The sequence below is a fragment of the Prinia subflava genome, chromosome 3, assembly GCF_021018805.1.
Source record: "Prinia subflava isolate CZ2003 ecotype Zambia chromosome 3, Cam_Psub_1.2, whole genome shotgun sequence".
Classification (NCBI taxonomy): domain Eukaryota; kingdom Metazoa; phylum Chordata; class Aves; order Passeriformes; family Cisticolidae; genus Prinia; species Prinia subflava.
In genome coordinates, this window is record NC_086249.1 from 47,611,153 (window position 1) to 47,631,186 (window position 20,034).

General features: G+C 35.2%; 1 protein-coding gene across 2 annotated transcripts in view; it reads left to right on the top strand.

Moving 5' to 3' along the window:
* VWA8 (von Willebrand factor A domain containing 8) overlaps positions 1–20,034 on the top strand; it is a 178,181-nt gene that overhangs the window by 37,152 nt on the left and 120,995 nt on the right. For both annotated transcript variants that reach the window (XM_063392166.1, XM_063392167.1), the window contains exons 6-14: positions 462–626; positions 1,025–1,074; positions 1,396–1,504; positions 4,033–4,137; positions 7,930–8,061; positions 9,383–9,517; positions 9,598–9,675; positions 14,233–14,393; positions 15,562–15,675. In XM_063392166.1, coding sequence (XP_063248236.1) covers positions 462–626; positions 1,025–1,074; positions 1,396–1,504; positions 4,033–4,137; positions 7,930–8,061; positions 9,383–9,517; positions 9,598–9,675; positions 14,233–14,393; positions 15,562–15,675 — 1,049 coding nt within the window. The remainder of the gene's footprint in view (positions 1–461; positions 627–1,024; positions 1,075–1,395; positions 1,505–4,032; positions 4,138–7,929; positions 8,062–9,382; positions 9,518–9,597; positions 9,676–14,232; positions 14,394–15,561; positions 15,676–20,034) is intronic.

Sequence of the window (20,034 nt, forward strand, 5' to 3'; positions counted from 1 at the left end):
CTTTTACACTTATAAGAGAGGAAAAAAAGAAAAAACCTTGTTCATTGTAACACACTTCTAATGTTTTAGTATAAAATATGTTTTGTGGTCAGTTTATTTTCTGTTCTTTGTAAAAAAAGTGTTGTATTTGTACATTTTCACAAGATATAATGTAAGGTAGCATCACAACAGGCACCATCATCTCTAGGGATTTTGGTCAGAATGCTACAGGTATGAAAACTATACCTAATTCATCATTTTTTCTATGTTCATTTTGGAAAAACTTGTTTGTGTCATCCACAGATTTGCCCAGTTCAAATCTTTCTAGTCACTCTGCTTGAAAGGCAAGAACATTTGAGAACGTTATCACCTTTAGGCTGAAGGACTGGAGCTTTTAGTTGAGCTGGAACTTAGTCATCATAAGTTTTTAATGACACAATCTGGGTTTTTTTCTTCCTGGTGCTTTGTTCCAATTTATTTAGGAGCATACAAAATCAGAGTTGGATGCATGGAAGATTGTTCGGGTTAGTGAAGATTTTCGAGTGATAGCCTTGGGCCTGCCAGTGCCTAAATACTCCGGTAACCCTTTGGATCCACCCCTGCGCTCTCGATTTCAAGCTAGAGATGTTTATCATCTGCCCTTTAAGGTGAGTGTGGTAGCAGAAGACTGGATCATGTGTATTCAGTAGAGATAATATTCTGAAGTTATGTTTTACTTACCTTGCCTCTGAAAAGAATTCTTGGGTAAGAAATTTATCTTAAAGTGCATTTTTCATATTTTTGTATTGCATAATGTATTCCTGACATGCAGTCTTAGAGTTGCCATGAATGCTGCAGCAGAAAAGTAACTTCCATAACACAGCCCTAAAAAAAAGAATTTGATCTTTTTTTTGTTCTTAAATAAAATTAATTCTCTGTCAAGGAGTGAGTAGAATCCTAATGTTTAAATTAGAGGGAAAGATAGAAAATGCTTCATATCGTGACCTGTGACCTACAGTATGATGCCAAAATTAATTTACTCTGTGATTTTATGTTCTATTTCCAGGACCATCTTCAGCTCTTATATTCAATTGGATCAAACATTTCCACAGAGAGGTAATTTTTCATAATTATAAAATCCAAAATTGAATGAAGAAGCTATGTCCTTTCAGGATTCCATGGTATTTTTGTGTCTCTATCACTGCATAGAGACCAGAAGTGAAGAAATTTATAATACATGTGGTCATATGCTCACACAGCTCTTTGTATGCAGCCTTCATATAATGAATCCTTAGTGCTTTTGAACTTCGGTCACACCTTACTTGTGTGCACTCAGAAGTAGTTTCAGCATCTTTTACTATATTTAATTTTTTGTGCTTTAGTATTTTAAATACAGATAACGTGTATAAAACTCTGTAATTACCTTTTCATATGCAGGATTTCTCAGCTCCTGTCTTTTGCTACAACTCTCTGCTCTCAAGAATCTTCTACACTGGGACTTCCAGATTTTCCTTTAGACAGCTTATCTGCTGCAGTTCAGATTTTGGTATGTGCATACACGTGCTGTGAAACTGTATGGGTTTAAAATTTCTCAGAATTAGATCTGGTTTATTCATGTTGTTAGAAGAAGATTAGCATGAATATTTTTAAAAAACCTGAAAAAAGGGAGAAAAGGCTCAGATATCTCTGGATAATACTTTAACCAAACATATAGCATAATACTGAAGAACAAAATATGGTATACATAAGATCTGTGTTGTTATTAAATGTATCTTAGTGCTCAATTATTTTTCCTCCCTCTGGTAAATCACATTGCCTTACTTCAGGGGATCTACAGGGCATTTATCTGATGGCACTGAGGTAATGAGTGGAGAGAAATTAAAAACACAACCTAGAAGTGCTTTGGATTTAAATTTACACATGTAAATCAGATGGATTGCATTACAAAGACATCTGTTGCTCTCCACTGACACCTTAAAGGACCCCCAAAACAATGTGGGCATAGGAAACAGTTAAATTGTATAAGATGAAGCCTACATTAGGCCTTTGGGCTGACTAGTGGATTTAGAATGAACAGAAATAGAGGCTTATGTGAATATGCAGGCTGTGCACACTCGAAGGTGCAATGCTTCCTGACTGCTAAATCCCGAGGGAAATAGAAATTGTACATATGTGGAGTTCACAGTGACAGGTCAGGCAGGTCAGGACTAAAGCTGAGTCAGACTTTCTGCTTTCCTGGATAGTCCTTTGTCCCTTGGACATGGTAAAAAGTCAAAGACAACATGGAAGGTGACTCCTGAAGCAAGTTAGGGGCATGAGATATTAAGAAGTGATGAAAATTCAAATCAGTGAAATTAAGTAGTATTTAGAGGGCTTTGGGAAAAATGTTGTTGGATTTTGAAACAAATTGCAACTTTTTATTCCTTGAGCTGCAAAGTGAATAATTATTTTTAAATGAAAGCTAGATGGCTTTCAGAGTAACAGAAGGAAAATGAGCCTTAAGCTGTTATCTAAACTGTGGAGTGAAGGAACCATTTTATTTTACATTAGAGAATGTGAAGTGTTACCATTGTATGACAGTGTCTTTTTTAGTTAAATGGAAACTGTTTCTTTTAGAATTAGTTTTAATCACTTAGATTTCTAAGCTGTGCTCAGTGAGTTTGAGCTACACCATTTTTCCTTTGTATGCTGGGTCAGAGCCATACTCTGCTTCTAATTTAGTTGGTCTAACTGTTTAAAAGTGAAGAGAGTGCATTGTGATGAGTAGTTTCTTATCTTCTGTCAAAGAGTCAGACATTCCCAAAACATAATTTCTTAATTTGAGAACTCCTGCATAACAAAAGGGAATTTTTTTCGTAGGGTCTTGTTCTGAAGAGGCTTCTTTTATACATTCCATTGTAATAATTATTAATTTGAAATAATGTGGAAAAATTACATGGTATGTCTTATATATAGATAGAGAGCTTTTAAAATGCAGTAAAGGGCTCCCTGATCCTTGAAGCTGTACATTTACTATGGTGCAATGAATGGTTTATTTTTACTGATTTTTTAAAATGTGGAACATTATAAATAGTGTTACTGCTTATAAATTGAATTACGCATTTCATGAAATATGCTTCTCCTGGCTTCATTTCCAAAGAACTCTTTTTTCAGTTGTGTGCTTATGTAAACCCAAGTGTATAACTGAAAATAAGTTAATTTTATTTGAATTGTTTTATTTGCTTTAATGAAGGCTTAAAAAGATAGTGCCAGTCAAATGATTGTTTTCCACTAGTGTTGCACACAAGTGGTCCTTAGAAATATGCAAGTCATTTTTGAAGCAAACAATCAATACTTAATCAATTAACTTAGAGAGTTTGAAGCACCTTTTTTTTTGACAGGAAAGGCTTTGTGCTTAGTAGTCATAAAGTCTTCAGTAGTCATAAATGTGTTTCTCCTTCTTTATTGCTGAAAAAAACTAGTCAAATGTTTTTCTAGTTCACGCAGTGATTGACAAAAGAGTTAGTACTTAACAAGGATATAGTAAAAAAAAGGTTGGGAGGTTTTTTTCTGTATGAACTGCAAGCATATTTAGTTATTCTTTTTGAAACAAATCAGTTTTGATCAAATTGTTCAGAAATTTCTATGAACTGATTTGTTAAGTAGAATTGGTACAGTATAATAGAATCAAAATTAAATACTATAAATTGCTGTGAATGTGAAATACAGATTTCTTGTTATATGGTTTCTTTTCTAGTAGTACTCTGAAACTCATTTACCCATGGTGGGATTTGTCTCTCTTGGCCATATTTGTCTTATAGGTATCTGAGCCAGTCACTGTAGCTTCTGTTTATGCACAGGAAAGAAAATAATTTTTAGGACATCGTTCTTTTAATCTACTTTGGGCATTTAAATGATAATGAATTACACCTGAGAAGTGCCTGTTTCAACATCTAGTTAAATACTGCTTGTAGTGGTCCTTGTGCATTGTCCTTACAGTCTTATTTTAAGTTCTAAGCTGTGCAAAATTTTGAGTTAATGGCTAATGACAAAATGAGCCAATATTTTTTTCAATTTTTTTTTAATCTGAATTAGGATTCCTTTCCTATGATGTCAGTTCAGCATATTATTGACCGGCTTTACCCCTATAATCTTTTCCTTGGTAAGGAAGGCAGGACTGCAGTCAAAGACATGTTAAAAGTAAGTATTGCACAATACATTTATATTATAATTCCAGGGAGTGATGGATTATGGCAGTAATTCTCCTGACTAATGGTCTGTCCTGGTTTAGGGCAATTTTGGGAGGAAACTTCAGAAATGGTCCAACTGGCTAGCATAAAAAAAGATGTTTAAGGGTTGCGCTCTAATCCAGCCTCAGCAGTGGTCTTTAGAGGTGCTTAACATACAAAACATTTGTACAAGTGCTACAGTTTGCAGTTTGCATTCATTAGTTCACTAGCTTGCAACGGACAGGACAAAAGTACCAAAATAAACTTGCTGATGATGTGCCTTTGTTTACCCTTACTTATTTGCACTTTGACAACTGTATCAATTTGTATTCTGATTCTTAAAGATGATCCATAACTCAGAAGATCTGACATAGGAAAATATGAGTTGGTTGGAATTTTGGCCTTCAAAAGTATTCTGTACTTCCATGAAATACTGGCATGACAAATTATTTTGACTGACAGATGAACATTTGAAATATAACTGTAAAAATTAAATAAAAAACTATTTAAGGTTTTTCTGTGCAAGACTGAGATATGGAGAAGTCACTGATTTCAAGGAAAACAGCTTTTAGTTAAACATTGTCAAACAGTAAGCTTGAGCATGTATGACGTATTTCCCACAACACTGGAGTTTTCTTTTCTGTATGCAACTGAGAGGCTTTTATGAAACTGATTGGCTTCATTGAGGCTGAACATGGTGTCAAATAAGAGGCTCCACATTTTCTGTACTTATTCTTTCATTGTCCAATAAATTTTTAGTATTTTACTCCACATTCATTGGATGTTTTGGGTTCACTCTTTTAATTCTCATGTGCCTTTTGTGTGCCTTTTTCAGTGTTGAAAACACCCACTGTTTGGATTTTTTTACCTTCTAATCAGGAGAATCTTTCAATGCGATTTTAGAAAAATGCATACAGAACAGATTTTTCTTAATAAATGAGCTTTTATCCAAGTCACTTTTAGCCTATATCATTTTTTAGCTTCACTCTAAAGCCCTATAATTTTTCTTCTTTTTTTTCATGCTTTGATTAATTCTGTGTTTACTGTCTTGATCTTATATCAGATAAAGTCTTTTTTGTTGCCTGTGCTCATTTTTGTATTACCTGCACACCCACTTTAATCTTCTCTGATCTCCTCATTGAAAACTGTTTCCTTGCCTCACAGTACATAGGAATTGTATTCTGTTTGTATTCTGTTCTATTTCATGTCTAGACAAGACAGAATTCTTCAGAATTCTTCTTTCTTCTAAGATATTTCTGTTGCAAATTTTGTTCTAAGGATGGATTTGTTTCTCTCTTATTCCTTCCAAAAATTTTTATAATCTTTGGAGTTTTGCATTAATAGATGCTCTTAGTGCCAATAAATACCACTGTAGTGGAATCTGTCAGACTCGATCTATCAGTCCATCCCATCTTGCATTTGCAGCTCCTGTTTTGCTCCTTGTGAAGCAATTCGGTCCTCTGGTTCTTTGGAAAATTCTCTTTTCTTCCCATGCAGGGAATCTTTCAGCCTTTGGATGCCTCTTTTGAAGAGCCTAGCTGCCTTGTGAGTTCAGCTGAGTGGTCGTCTGCAGCTATGGCTCATTTAAGCTCTCTGTTCCTTTGGCCAGCTAGATTTCTGTGTATTCTTTCCATTTTCCATTTTGAGATATTGCCGACCATTAGATGCTTCCAAGTGGTCAGAATTCCTCTTCCTTTTTTCCCCTAGCTTTTACAGTTTGCCTTTTCTTACATGTTCTTAGAATCAGAACATGGCCTGATGATTATGAGCTCCTAAACCTCTTCCCTGGTTTTTGGTGACTGCTCTATTCTTTTTGTTTTCCTCTCAGTCGGTGGGGCTGCCTGCTTCTGGCTTTCCAAGTATTTCTTAAACTTTGATACTGAATGGGCTCAGTAGTTGTTCTCTCAAACCAAAGATATATTTTCCTTTGCAGCTATCAGCTTGAACATTTTATAGAGGAAGTTGTTTCTGGCTCAGCAGAAGTGTTTAATGTGATGTACGTCCATTTTATGGCACTCTGATTCCATTTCTGCCTATCATAATTCTAAATGAAGAACTGTGTCAAAGAGACCTGCCTTGGTCTGAAAGCCACAGGCGGTTTTGTTTACTGCTCCTGTTCAGGTGTAAATGTGGTATTTACTAGAGGTCTGAGGTTGTTTAATTACTAGAGTATTCAGTTCAGCAACTGTGTAATTACATGTGATAAATTCCCATTCAGTTGTATGAATTCATGTAAATTCAGTAACAATTTGCACATAGACATTTGTTTTTCACTGTCCTGACCTAATGTCTAAATGCTACAGAACCCTCAACAACAACAAAGAAAACCCCACCAAAACTAAAAAACCACAACCAATCAAAAAAACACCTTAGAAATTTTAAAGTCCCAAGACCTTTGTGTACTAGTTCTGCTGTTGCTGTCCCTCAATCCTTGTTACCCAGTATCCAGCATCTGCTGGTGCAGGTAGTCTTGCTCACAGTTATGTCCTCTTGTTGGTAAGGGATTCAATGTACAAGCCATTGGCCGTTTTGTATAGAAGCACCCTTGACTCTATCATAAATGCCATTAACTTAGTAAGAATATTGGAACTGATTAATGAAGATAAGAGTGAGAACACTTGGTAGTTGCTTTCACAGAATCATAGTTGGAGTGTTTCTTAGGATCATATTTAGAGATAATACTCAGTAGACATTCCTGTCCTCTCTTGTTGTTCCAGAATTTAATGGTATCTGAAGTAGACTCAGCTGTTGCAACACAAATGTAATTTGGTGCAGCCCTTTGCTAAAGCAAATTTATTTTAAATATGTGTTTAAACATAGTATTTTTGTAAGCTTTTGCTCCAGAATGGAAATTTACAAAGTGATTAAGAGAAAAAGCTTTTATAGAAATCCATCTCAGTTTTCTTTTTAAACTTTAATACGCAGTGCTATAAATCCTAGTAGTAATAATAAATATGCCTTTTAAGAGAGATTTTACATTAATGACTTCTGTTTAAAAAACTGTTTTCTAAGAATTCTAAGGAGTTGGGCAGTACTCCGTTTTCTCTTGTTTACTCAATTTTCATTCTGTTGAATAAAATGGCTCTATGAATTCAGTAGTTCCAGCTATTAGCCTTTTTTGTGCATAAAGTCCCCAGTATGAGTCTTCTTACTGAACATTTTTAAATGGTTTTCATGCTTTCTATGTACAGGAAAAATAAAGAATATAATGCTCAAAAGAGGATAAGGAAAACATATGTCCTATTTTATGCCCTTGATAGACTCAGGACATGCTGAAGGCTTAATTTGTAAAGGTTGTCCTCAATTTTCATTGTATGAGGCAGCTATGAAACCAAGTAAAAGCAATATTTGCTTGTTATTCTTATTGGTAATCAGATGTTTAAATCTAAATTGGTTATAATGAGCTGCAGAGATAAGTGATATATTATTGCACATTCTAAAGGCTATGGTTCATTTTATTTGTTATTTTAGACTATCAGGCTTGACAAAGTCACTATGTGACACTTCCACTTTACATCTCTCACTACACTGACTAAGTAGTTGGTATACAATCTCTCTGCTTTGGTTTTAAATGTAAAATATATAGGCCATCAAGAATATGAACACAGTAAAAGTTGAAGTAAATGGATTTAGGACTTTGCAAGCGATTAATCATGAATATGCTCCTGGCATTATTTTAGAAGGAACAGGTGTTTTTTCTGTTTTTTTAAAAAACCAGAAGGTTGTATTGAATAATTGAGTTCCTCACCCCTGATTTTTACAGCGCTTCGAGCTTCAAGATTCAGAAAAACACTTGTTTCCCAGGAAGATTACTCGAGTAGAAAGTACACATGGAAACAAACCCTTCAAGGCTGATGTAACTGTCCAAATTGGTGAAAAAGAAGTGACATTCCAGGTATGAATTTATATATTTATCAAACTGTAATATGTTTTTAAAAATCACTGACTTGTTTTCATCCCTTTAAGAATTTGACACACTTGATACTAAAAGTTATTTGCACTGAACTTTTTTTTTATGGTAGAATAACGTATGGTTTTTATTGGAGACACATTTAGATTCTGGAATATTAGTTTATGGATGCACATGATTTTATTTATAGATAAACTCATCGTTTCCTCCATGTGAATCATTACAGTTTGATTGAAAAAAAGGCCTTTCAATTTCTTTTTATTTTGTTTTATTGGATTAGAATAGCAGAGAGTACTTATGATGCTCTTAATACTGCTTTCCCTTTTTCTTTTTGTAAAAACAATAGTCTGTCTTTGTTTACACTTCAAATAAAATCTAATGAGTGCTTGGTAATGTTCCGACACAGGATGTTGGGAAAATGGAACAAAGCAATGACATCAAATATGATTAGTTTGAGTTTCTTCCAATGAAGTTTATGACCTGCTAGGTGGTGAAATAAGTTCTTAATCAGGAAACAGATGCTGATCTGAGAATTTGAAGTTAATGTTGAATTTGGAGAGCCTAGAGAGTCTGTGAAGAAGGTGAATTAGTGGGAATCAGAGAGATTATAATAACATTAGTGAGAAATATCCTAGAAGAGTTTGTACCATGGCAAAATGAAAAGGGGAATAACAGCAAATGGGAATTTTTCAGAAACAGTTGAGTCTGTAGGAACTGGATTCAGTTCTTTTCTGAAGCAAAGATTATTGTTTTCGTTTGACATATAGGTGATACATTCTGAAAGTACTTCTGCAGAATGTCTCTCTTATGCTCTCTGAACAGGAGGGCAAAAGAAGTTTGCAGATGAAACATTTTCTAGACTAGAGCAGGAAGTGGAAATGTAGAGCAAGTGCCTTAATGTGGTGAACTATTGAAACTCTCCAAAGTTCAGGTCAAAGTAGTTCCTTCAGATTTTCACAATACTAATTACTCTATCTCTTCCATGTTTCGCTGATGAGCAGTGAATATTGGTAACTTTTATTTGCCTCTCTTGTGAACAGCCTGAAATTCTTTGCATACCCCAATGCTGTAATTGTATTGATTCACAATTTGTTAATTTTTTTTCATGAACAGTGGGTGAGGGAGTTTGTCTATTAGAAATTAGGTGGTTTAATTTTGTGACAGTGACAGTTTCAAGTTTGATGGATGACAATTATCAGCAAAATATTACAGTACTTTTGGACAAGAATAGTCTAGTTCACACATACCTTACACTTACCACAGTATAGCTTATTTAGCATTTTGATTTACTTTTTCTTTCTTATAGGTTCCAGCAGGAACTGGAATGTTAAAAAATCATTCTCGATCAGATACTTTCATAAGGACTTCCAGCCATAATCAACTATTGGCAGAAATGATGCAATCCCATATGGTTAAAGACATGTGTTTAATTGGAGGAAAAGTAAGAATTTGAATTTCTATTCTCCCTTCTTCCCCATGACCTTTAGAATATCATCTAATTAATATTATTTAACTTTTTAGGGCTGTGGCAAAACAGTTATTGCGAAGGAGTTTGCTGATATACTGGGATACAGCATAGAACCTATCATGCTATACCAGGTAAGGAAACTATCTGTTGGTGGTCATGCTTTAAATATGATCTCAAACAGAGGCTTTCTCACAGCAGCACTAAAGGTTTGAGTGGTTTTGCAAGCCCCAGCTTTGTCAAGCTTAAGAGCAATGTCACAGCCAGTGGTCACTCAGTACTTGAAAGAATTGTCTGTTCTTAGGGTTGTAGTGCACTCTCATCTCATGCCATAAACTGAAAAATTACAAGATTTAGAAGTAGAATTAATTAATTTTCTAGTTTTTCACACAGAGATCACATGTGTAAGGTTTTCTCCATAACCTCGAGGAATGAAAGTGCTTAAATAAAATATGAAGTCAAGGGTCTCCTATGAGAGAGTCAAAATACACCAAATATAACAGGATTTACAGTTCTAAGTGATAATTGGCAATGCTGCAGGAAAATATTAGCATCAGATTTAGTGCAATACACTGGTCTCTTTCTTCAATCCCTCTTCTGCTTTAATTTTTTGCCCAGACAGCGCGGAGACCTCCAAGGGAAGAAATAGCAATGGCATCTGATTTGAAACTGTACAGGCATGTGGGGAGAAACACTGACAGAGATGGGTGGTGAGGTTGAAGGGTTGAAAAAGTGGGAGGAAAATAGAAAAGAGAAATAGTGATAATGATGGTGAAAAAACAGACAGTCCATTTTATGTTTTCCTGCACTGTTAAGAACCTCCCCAGACAGGATCCCACTGCTTTTCCTTTCCCCTCTGTGTGGCTTCAGCTGATAAGGGTGAAGACTTTGAAACTCTGTCTACATAACTGGAGTCAGATGGATGACTTCTGCCCTTTTCTGATGCTTTAACGTGGCCGAGTGGGAGCAGATTTGGGTTCCAGGACTACATATCCTCATCAGTGTTATGTCATGTTCATAGTAATATACCTAGATTCCCAGCAGTGCCTACTATCTTTTGTATAGTGGCCTAATAAAATAGGTGTATAGCTTCTGAGCCAGAACTGTGTGTCCTGTACTCCTCTTTGTACTTGTCACTATAAACATAGTTTTAAATCATCCCAGAATAAGAACTTCTGCTGCTTGACAGACCTGCTGTAGGGCAGGTGCAGCCTAACTCTTGTATTGTTACACACAATACAATATTTGGTATTCACCAGCAAAATTAGATAATTATTTGCTTAAAAACATGGCCCCTGTTTCTCAACTTCCTGCCTTTATAGTATGCCTTCAATGAATATGAACAGAGGGCTTCATTTTTGGAGTTATATGAGCAGAGCTGACAATGGAACTATACATTTATTTGAAAGGGATCCTATAAAATTCCTATAAAAATAAAATCTAGGGAAGTATTTGAGGTATTTCCCACTGAAGTGAACCTTTCCTTTGGTTTCAACAGGGTTTGGTCAAGCTCAGAGGGCTAAGGGGTTTTATAGAAAGGCTTTTGGTGATATCAGAACAGTATCAGTAAAGCAAATAAATGACTGAGAGCTGCTTGTTCACTGTAAATTCCTGAGTAGCCAAGCCTAGGTAAGATCCACATACGCATCTATATGTATAAATGTTTCCTAATGTACAATGTGTTGCATAAACTCAAAAGCTTTTACAAAAAGCAGTGTATAAAAATAGTATTGAAGGTAGCTGAGCTATAAATAGAATTTTAGAATGCATTTATTTTTCTTAAAATATATAACCTATCAGGGCTTTGTATAGCAAAGTGTTAGGGTAATTTAATGATGAAACAAATGTTAATTTCATACACTAATTCAGCAGTGAAGACTAAGTGTGATAGCATTTTTTCCTACTTTCATTCAAAAAAGTGTTTTCTAGGGTTTTTTTCATCATATTGTCCTGAATCCATTTTTAAAATTAAGGAGGCATTTCTTTGTTTTATGATTCTTACTTACTTTCTGATAATTTTTGCAGGCACAAAAATGAGTAGAGGGACATTGGTCTGAAGCAGTAGCACTCTTTCTCCTCAGGCTGACTGAAGAAATTCATTCTTGTTTTTATATATGTGTGTGTGCATATATATATATATACACACATAGTCTTTACTTTTAATATTTGCTTCATCATTCTTTGCAACTGAAATTAATTAATAGTGTAAAAAGGTGAATCTCTCTATATTGATTTCATAGAAAAAACAACACTAAAAGCTTTTATGTTGTGAAGTGAGAATCAAATTTACGTAAAGCAAACCTTTTGGAACATAGATCATCTCTTATACTAACAGTTGGCTGAAAGAGCAGTTCCTGTCTTATTTGTGATATCTGACATCATTATATGGATTTCTCATTATATGCAGTTACATGTAGGTAAATTGCTGAGAAAGGAAACTCATCCTGATTAGGAAAGGTTTGTTTTTAAGTTGTCTCATAAAACAGTTAAGCAATACCAGATGAGAAGCAGTAGCCAGCTAGTGTTTTGTGGACTGTAGCTAGAGAAGTTTTATTCCAAGTTGCTTAAAATAAAATATTTTCTCCATCCAAAATTTCAGAGGGGAAAAAAGTAACAGTCAAAGTGGAGTTATAACAGTTTTCCAGCAACTTGCTCTTTTTCTTCCCTAGCAAAAACAGTTTTGTAAGCACATCAGTAGTGTTTGTGTACTGTGATGTTTTTGTTTCTAGGACTTTTTTATTTGCCTGACCTCATAGGTTTTTTTTTACCAAATCCTTCCAGGTTTTTATTTGAGAAATACTAACAAATGATGAGTCCAAATTGGCATGAAAAGCAGGAAACATAGATTCTTCACTTCATAATTGCCAAGAACATGTTTAGTACGACAAGCCATGAGAAATGGCTAGGTTGGAGGCTTATGTTGGTATAGCTGCTGGAGGGAGTGCAGCAGAAGATATCTTACTTGGTTTTTCTCCTAAACATTTTTTTCCTGTATACAAAGTGCTCTAGAAAATAACCAGTGACATTTAAAACACACAAGTTATAATGGCTGTTACAAATTAAAATAAACTTTTTGTTTCACAAGGCAATATATTGTCTTGCTTTGTCCAAAATAAGAGGAATAATTAATTCTTATACTTCACTTACCTTCACTCCAGAGGGATGCCTTTTTAGCATTAGATTATTATAAGATTAATTTTATTAGCATATACTAAGTGATTTGAATTAAATTTATTAAAAATTGGGTTAGAGTAAATAAATAACAATAAATCACTGGACAGGTACTTAGCCATAAAATAAATTCTTTACAAAAACTGTGCAGGGGTTAGCAATGGTATTTCTTTTTAATCATCCCATAATTGAATCTCATTCAACCATTTAAATCACAATGATATATTCATGTTATATTTCAGAAATATAATGTTTTGCACAAAATCCTCTTCTGCATTTATCTGCAGAAAACTAATGTGTGGTTCTCATTGTTAGAATTAAAGATGGACATGCTGTGTAGCATACCAGGCTCCCAGTCAATTCATACTGTATGTTGTTTCATTTCTTTAGAGGCGAATTATGTAAAGATGTGTTAGTTAAATAGTCATTACAGCATTTACTAGCTGCTGAAGGCACAATCCTTAAGCAAGTCCTAAACCCACATTTTTCTCTCTTTTATAAAAATGTTTGTCAAATTCATTCATAAAATAGAAAAGCATGAACACAGTAGTAAAACAATAGAAATACAACAATAAAAATATGGTATGGTTTTGTGGATTTGAATGTGAGACTTTAAATTATATAAATGTGGAAGCACTGAAGGAACCAGACTTTGTCCTGTTATTTTAGGGCTTTTAAGGAAATGTAGAAAAAGGAAATGATTCAGGCCATATGACGTAATGTGTTCTATTTTTATTCTTTAAAGTTCAAAGTGTTTATAGTTGTGAAAAAGACATATGCAAAAGCTACAATTACAATAGAAAGTATGTTTTTATCTGATTTTGGGTTGTGTTCACAACACAGCCTGAGGAAGGAATTTAGTTTTTCAGGTCACAAAATTACTGTTCTGTCTTTGTTTCTCTAGTGCTTACCTGTTGTAATGGAACATCTAAAATGTGTGTGCTGGAGGATATGCTAGATTTTGTCTTTGGTTTTATTCCTTGACCATTATTTTGTGATGGGCTATGTACTTTTGATAAATTCTGTGTTACAGGCTTTTTTCTTACCCTGTCTATTATTCTCAGATGCTTCCACTGTATTTTCCTGCTGAGAGGTGGAATGTCATGCTGGTTGGTGTTCAAGATTAATGATAAAATCTTTGCTCTTTCAGGTGGCTTCCATATGAAAGAAATTATTCTTGCTTGCTCCAGGTGTAAATTGCTGCCCCCTTCTGTACACAGGGCTGTGTACAATTTGTCATATGCTTGTGTTTTGTTAAGGGGCAGGGGGGAGAAGGAGTTGTGCTCTTGTTTCAAAGAGGTGATATTGGCAAGTCTAGAACTTCCAAAGAGTATTCAGCATTTTGTGAGTAGATTTGTGCGTATTTCTAATACTCTTTGGAAAAGTAATTGAAGATTTCCTGCTAATCTACCTATATTCTTGGGAAGAACAGAATGCAGTTTTTTTAAGGAGAAAGCATGTAGTTGTAATTTAAGATAATAGATCATAAATATATTCTTTTGATGGACTGATCCTTCCAGGATATGACAGCTAGAGACTTGCTGCAGCAGAGGTACACTCTTCCGAATGGAGACACCGCCTGGAGACCGTCGCCGCTTGTCACTGCAGCTCTGGAGGGAAAGCTTGTTCTTCTTGATGGCATTCATCGAATTAACCCTGGCACTCTAGCTGTGCTCCAAAGGTCAGGGTGTGAGCTTGGATAAGTCAGGTGCACGTGATGTGTGTATTGAGTGCATGCATACTGAGACCTTAAGTTCCTGCTGGTGAATATGGCTTTGTAACTTCAGGAATACTGGAAAGATCAAGCTGAGCATTGACGTTTCGTGGACTATGTAGTGCTCATTATTAACTCAAGAGAAGAAGCAATTCTTGAATTTTCTGTAAGCCTAAAATATTACAGGAAATTTCATCCTGTTGTAAATATAGAGTGTAAGTCTGAATTTTGGAATGAGCTAGATTTTATTCTAGAATTATGACATCTGAAAATTAGTAATATTTGTGCAACAATTTTAAAATGCGAGATCTCAGAAAACATTTGAAACACTTTGAGTGCATTCTGCTTCTAAACAAGCATGTTATAATATAAAATATGTTACATAGCATACTTTATATTGATTGCAAAGACCTCTTTCTAAACATTATTTCATAATTCAATGAAAAATTAATTTTGCAGAACACAATAATAGCAAGTACTATGGTAATAATTATTTTTACTGTCAGGTCAAATTTTTATGTAATTTCATATGCAAGCATCATACACTGCCTTTGCAAATCAAAGGACATCATGAGCTTTAAAAGCATGTTGTAGTAAAAGCATTTTTTTCTTTCTCTTATGTATATGCAGTAGGACAGAACAGAGATTTCTACTTGCCTATGTTTTTGCCTTTTCATCTGTTCAGTCTTCCTTTCTGATTTTTAATTCTGCCATGTGCATGCATTATAGCTAATCAACATATCTGCATATCACAAAATAAAAGCTGGGTCTCTACGTATGTTAATCATGAACACCAGCTGAAAGATAGCATTTCAAGAAATAAGTGTATTACTTGGTACAAGCATAACAAAAAAGCAGTTTCATGCTGTTTATGCACACTCCACTGGTAAGACAGATTATCTTATTTTTCATGTTCTTACCGTATGGGTTTATGGTAAAAAACTGAGTTGACTGACTGTGCTAAAACTTACATATATTGTTTTACCTCCATGCCTGGATGCATCATGAATTGGTATCACTTTTTCTTTTTACTGAGGTGTATGTTAACTGAGATAACTTTTGAAAACACCCTTAGTTGTTGTATGTATTACAAAAATCAATCAAAGGCAAGATAGAGCTTATTCTTTATTTTCAGACTAATACATGACAGAGAACTGACTCTCTATGATGGCACCAGATTGTTAAGGGAAGATAGATACCAAAACTTAAAAGAAGAATTGCAGCTCTCTGATGAGAAACTACAGGAAAGGTAAAGTATGACCTATGACAATAGAATGCAAACAACATTTCAATTTTATAATTTTTTGTCTAATAAAAAAACTGCAGAATGCTTTTCTGTTAATCTGATTCCTTCTAATTGCTAAGATTTGATCTTTTAAACATCAAATTCCTCCTGAACTCTATTTCTTTTTGTGGTATGGCAAAATTATATCCTGTTTAGAGTGCTTGAACTAAAAGAAAAACATTCAATATCCTTTAAGAGAAGGAGTTCGAAATTGAAGAGAAGTTCTAAGTAGGTACAAAAATAGATACAAAGCTGTATAGTACTTAATTTTGGAACATTTTATTTAAAGGCTTGCAAAATAAAACTAAATGGAAGTTAAATACTACTTGTTATTTCTTTTGCCTCATGAGCTAGATAGCTGGTATTTAATTTACAATTAATATGGGGCAGGAAATCCTAAGGATGGGTTGGGACCCATTATGCTTATTCTTTTTGTTCCTTTACTTCCACTTGTCTGCTAGAAACATTCCCCAGATAGAAATGTTTTCTAGTCCTCTGAGGCCTTACTTGATACATGATCAAACGCTGCTGACTGATTTTAGTTAGTGGGAGGAATATTGTTGGTTATGTGTCAGTACAAATGCAATCTAATATTCAGTAATATATAGGGAGCTAAACATATTGTGATTCTGAAATGGATCTATCCTCTGAAAAGACAGTTGAAGTTTTATGTCAGACATCCGTGCTCATATTAATGCGGCAGGGTGTGTGTGTGTGTCCAAACTTTGAAGAGGCCTGATGGGTTTATAGCAGGAGGTACATTCATCATGTGCCACACATTTTTTCTCAATTGTCTTACTGAATCAGATTTTTTCCTTTGATCTCCATAGTCCACCCTTTAGGAAAGCTGCTTTTCTTTTACTTCCTAGTTGTTTCCATATTTCTGGTTTCCTTTTCGATCAAAATACAGTGGGTTAAAAAAAAACAAAGGCAAGAACTGCTCCTCCAAAACCAACAAAAAACTCAAACTTCATTCTAAGCCTAATTGTTGCAAATTCTATCCAGTCTGCATAGGCCATACACCTGGCTAGATGGTCATTTCCTGCATTTGTTTGTTGAGTGAAGAGCTATATATCAAGGAAGTGTTCTGTTTATCGGGATTTTAAGCACAGACTTTGGAAAGAGCAGCAAAAAACCTCCAAGGGCCTATCTGGGATGGTATCACAACACTGCATCGGACTTTGTGCCACAAAATATGTCTGTTGTGCCAGTCTCCTCCCTGCTCTGTGTTCATGGTCTTGTCCAAGCTGCTTTCAGGCAGAATGGCAGTGGCTGTACTGTTTTGCCTAGCACCCTTTAGTTCATTGCCAATATACTCCAAAAACCCGGACAGTTCATCACATGTTCGTCTTCAGAGCTGCCTCTCCTAGTGGATCAAATCTCTCTCAGAAGAGTAGAGGTATACATCTGGATCCTACACGTCCTTTTTTGTTCTAACCATGGCTGTTTTGGCAGTGGACTCCCTTTAATCTTCATTATCCATTAGACCCATGAGCACTGTCCAAACTGTCTTCTTTAATGATTGTACTGCAGACCCTTCTCATTTGTGTTGCCTCTGTATCTACTTTCCTTTTCAGCCTCATTGAGTAACCTTTTGGTTCAGCTGTTCAATGGTAATCATGCATTACTTTTACTGTCTTTTACTCCAAAACTTGGGGGGTTTTTTGATTTCCTTGAAAAATTGTCTCTCTTTCCTTTAGATCTCAATGTACTGCATTTGTCTAACCACCTCAGTATTTTGTAATATCATGTTGCTGAGTTGCTAAGCTCTTAATTATCTGTTCGGCTGACAGTCAGCTTTCACTCTCTAATCCATAAGCAAAGGGTGTCTTTTGTACTACACAAGAATCCATTTCTAATTAGTACTTGGTCTTAGAAACAAACAGATACCCCATTGTGTAGGCATTCTTATATATGGAAGTTCAGTGTGACCATTTAGCGCCATCTTGCATGCAGACGAAAATTCTTGCTCCTGAATTATCTGAAGTCCATTTTGCTGAGAATCCTCACCTCCTAGGTGAAGTGTTCAATCTGCCCTTGTTTTCTGTAAAGACTTAATAAAAAAGCTAGGTTAAAGTAATGCAAACATGTAACTGCTTCTTTGGTTTTGGCTTTGGTCTTCTTTGGCTCCTCTATAGAGAGGGTACTGTTCTCATCAGCCAATGAGAAACTGAAAGGTGTTCCAGGACCTCATCTGGTTTTGGTGCCTTCCATATTCTGAAAACACCACTGCCTTTTAACTGACTCCAGGATGAAATGTCAATAATTGCTGTTTGATTCCAGGACTGTATTTGTCCTTGCTACTCATCCTCTTCAGCAGTAGTTACCAGTCACTGCAAACTTCAGTACCTTCCAAAGTTTCAGAATCCAACAGAATTAATCCATCAAATCATATCTGAGGTACTGACAGCTGATTTAATCATCAGTGCTCACCATCCCTCCTTTGTCTGCAATATATTGTCTTTGGAGAAGCTAAATAGAGTATGTTATAATATGAATTTATTAGCAGATCGGTTGAGCAAATTCTTACCTAAATCGCAGCTGAGAGCTGCTTTCCATATTGATGAGAGATGTTTCTCTTGCTGCATGCCAATGACTGGGACTAGTGGCCTGAGATGGATTTCTGAAGATAAAAGACAGCTTTACTTGTCCTGATTTGCTGGATCTGACTAAAGTAATTTCAGTGCAACTGCTTTTTGCCAGGCCTGTGGAATATGTGTTGTCATTCTCAGTTTTGTTGGGACTGAATCTGCAGTGTTTGAGTCTACCTAATTGTCTACCTAAACTAAATTTTCCAATAAGGGAATATTAATATGTTCCTGCAGTTTTAGTGCCTTTAATCTTTAGTGTGTCAATAGTCAGAATACTCATATGTGTAGTAGAAGAGAAAGAAGAAGAGAATCAAGAGGTTTGCTTGACTTTTTTTTACTAAAGGGATGATATTTCAGATCATATTGTGATCTAGAGAAATCACATGCCTCTGTGTACAAATGCAGACAGCATTACAGTAGAGAATGTGAATGTGCTTAAACCATGATGATGTTATTAGAGGTGCTGGACAAAGTGGAAAGTATGGTTTGGTTTTCAGTTTTCAATTTTTGTAGATTAGAGCACTATTACTCATAGGTTGTATTTTTGACAACATTTCAAGTTTTATGACTTTTGTAAGAGCTAATAAAATACATTCTGATTTTAAATGAGATTAATTATTGTCATTGAGTAACATGTTCACTATTATATCATTCCATTTTTACATCTGTAGAAGAAATTTCATTTTTCTAAGAAGGGCCTTAGGCTGACGGATGCAATTGCTGTATCAGGAGTGGCAAGTGCAAGCAGTGCATTGCCCTTGGGACATACTCCTTGGCCTCCTGAAAGCCTCTAAGCTACAAAGTAACTTGAGAGTCCTACAGAGTCCTTTTTCTTATATTTTTTGTTCTGCCAGTTTGACTGTGAAGTTAGCAAATGGTCATAGAACACATTCTCTCCTCTGAGGAAACTAAGAATTCATGTTTATGAGTTTAAGGAGAAGAAAAGAAGCTGCCCTTGAGAAAGTGACAGATGGTCCTTAAAGATATTTTACATAGAAGGAAATTATATCTGCTGATACCTTACTCATTTAATGACTGCATGATTTACTTCCCTGAACAAGTTCAAAGAGTAAGAGAAAGTGTGTCCAAGTAGTGTGCATATCCGAGATTTCTGCATGGAATTTCTGCTGTAATCATACATTACTTCACCAAGACAGATACTGTAAAGGTAGCACACAGCCTTTACAAATCAAACAGTGAAGTGTTTGTCTCAGGATGCAGTATTTAACCTGTTTATGTGTGTGTACCCCCTCAACACACACAGATGCTAAGTTCTTGATGTGAAAGGCAGCTGTTATAGGAAAATGTAGGAGTAGGTACATAATAGGATAGTTCAAAAACTAAAAAGTCTCTCATAATGCACGGGTGATTTTAATGCCTTGCAGACAGTGGATTCTTTTCCATGTGGTTAGGTTGAATGGAATGCACAGTAGATAAGACAAATATGAAATGTGGCAGGGAGTGAATTTAACAAGTAATAGAATTTTTAATTGCTTACATTTTTATCTTTTACTTCATTTGTTGTTTAGGGGTTTGGCTTTTTTCCAGTTTAGTGAATTTTAGGATAAAGTCATCTGTTAATGTTAGACTGTGGTGAAATTTAAAAGAAACAGCAAGAAAATAACAATAGGTCATTTGGGTCCTAGTGTTACAATAATTCCCAACTTACAAAGTTTAATAGAAAATGAGCTTTATTAAATCATGTTACCAGAAGAGATAACCAAAAATAGTT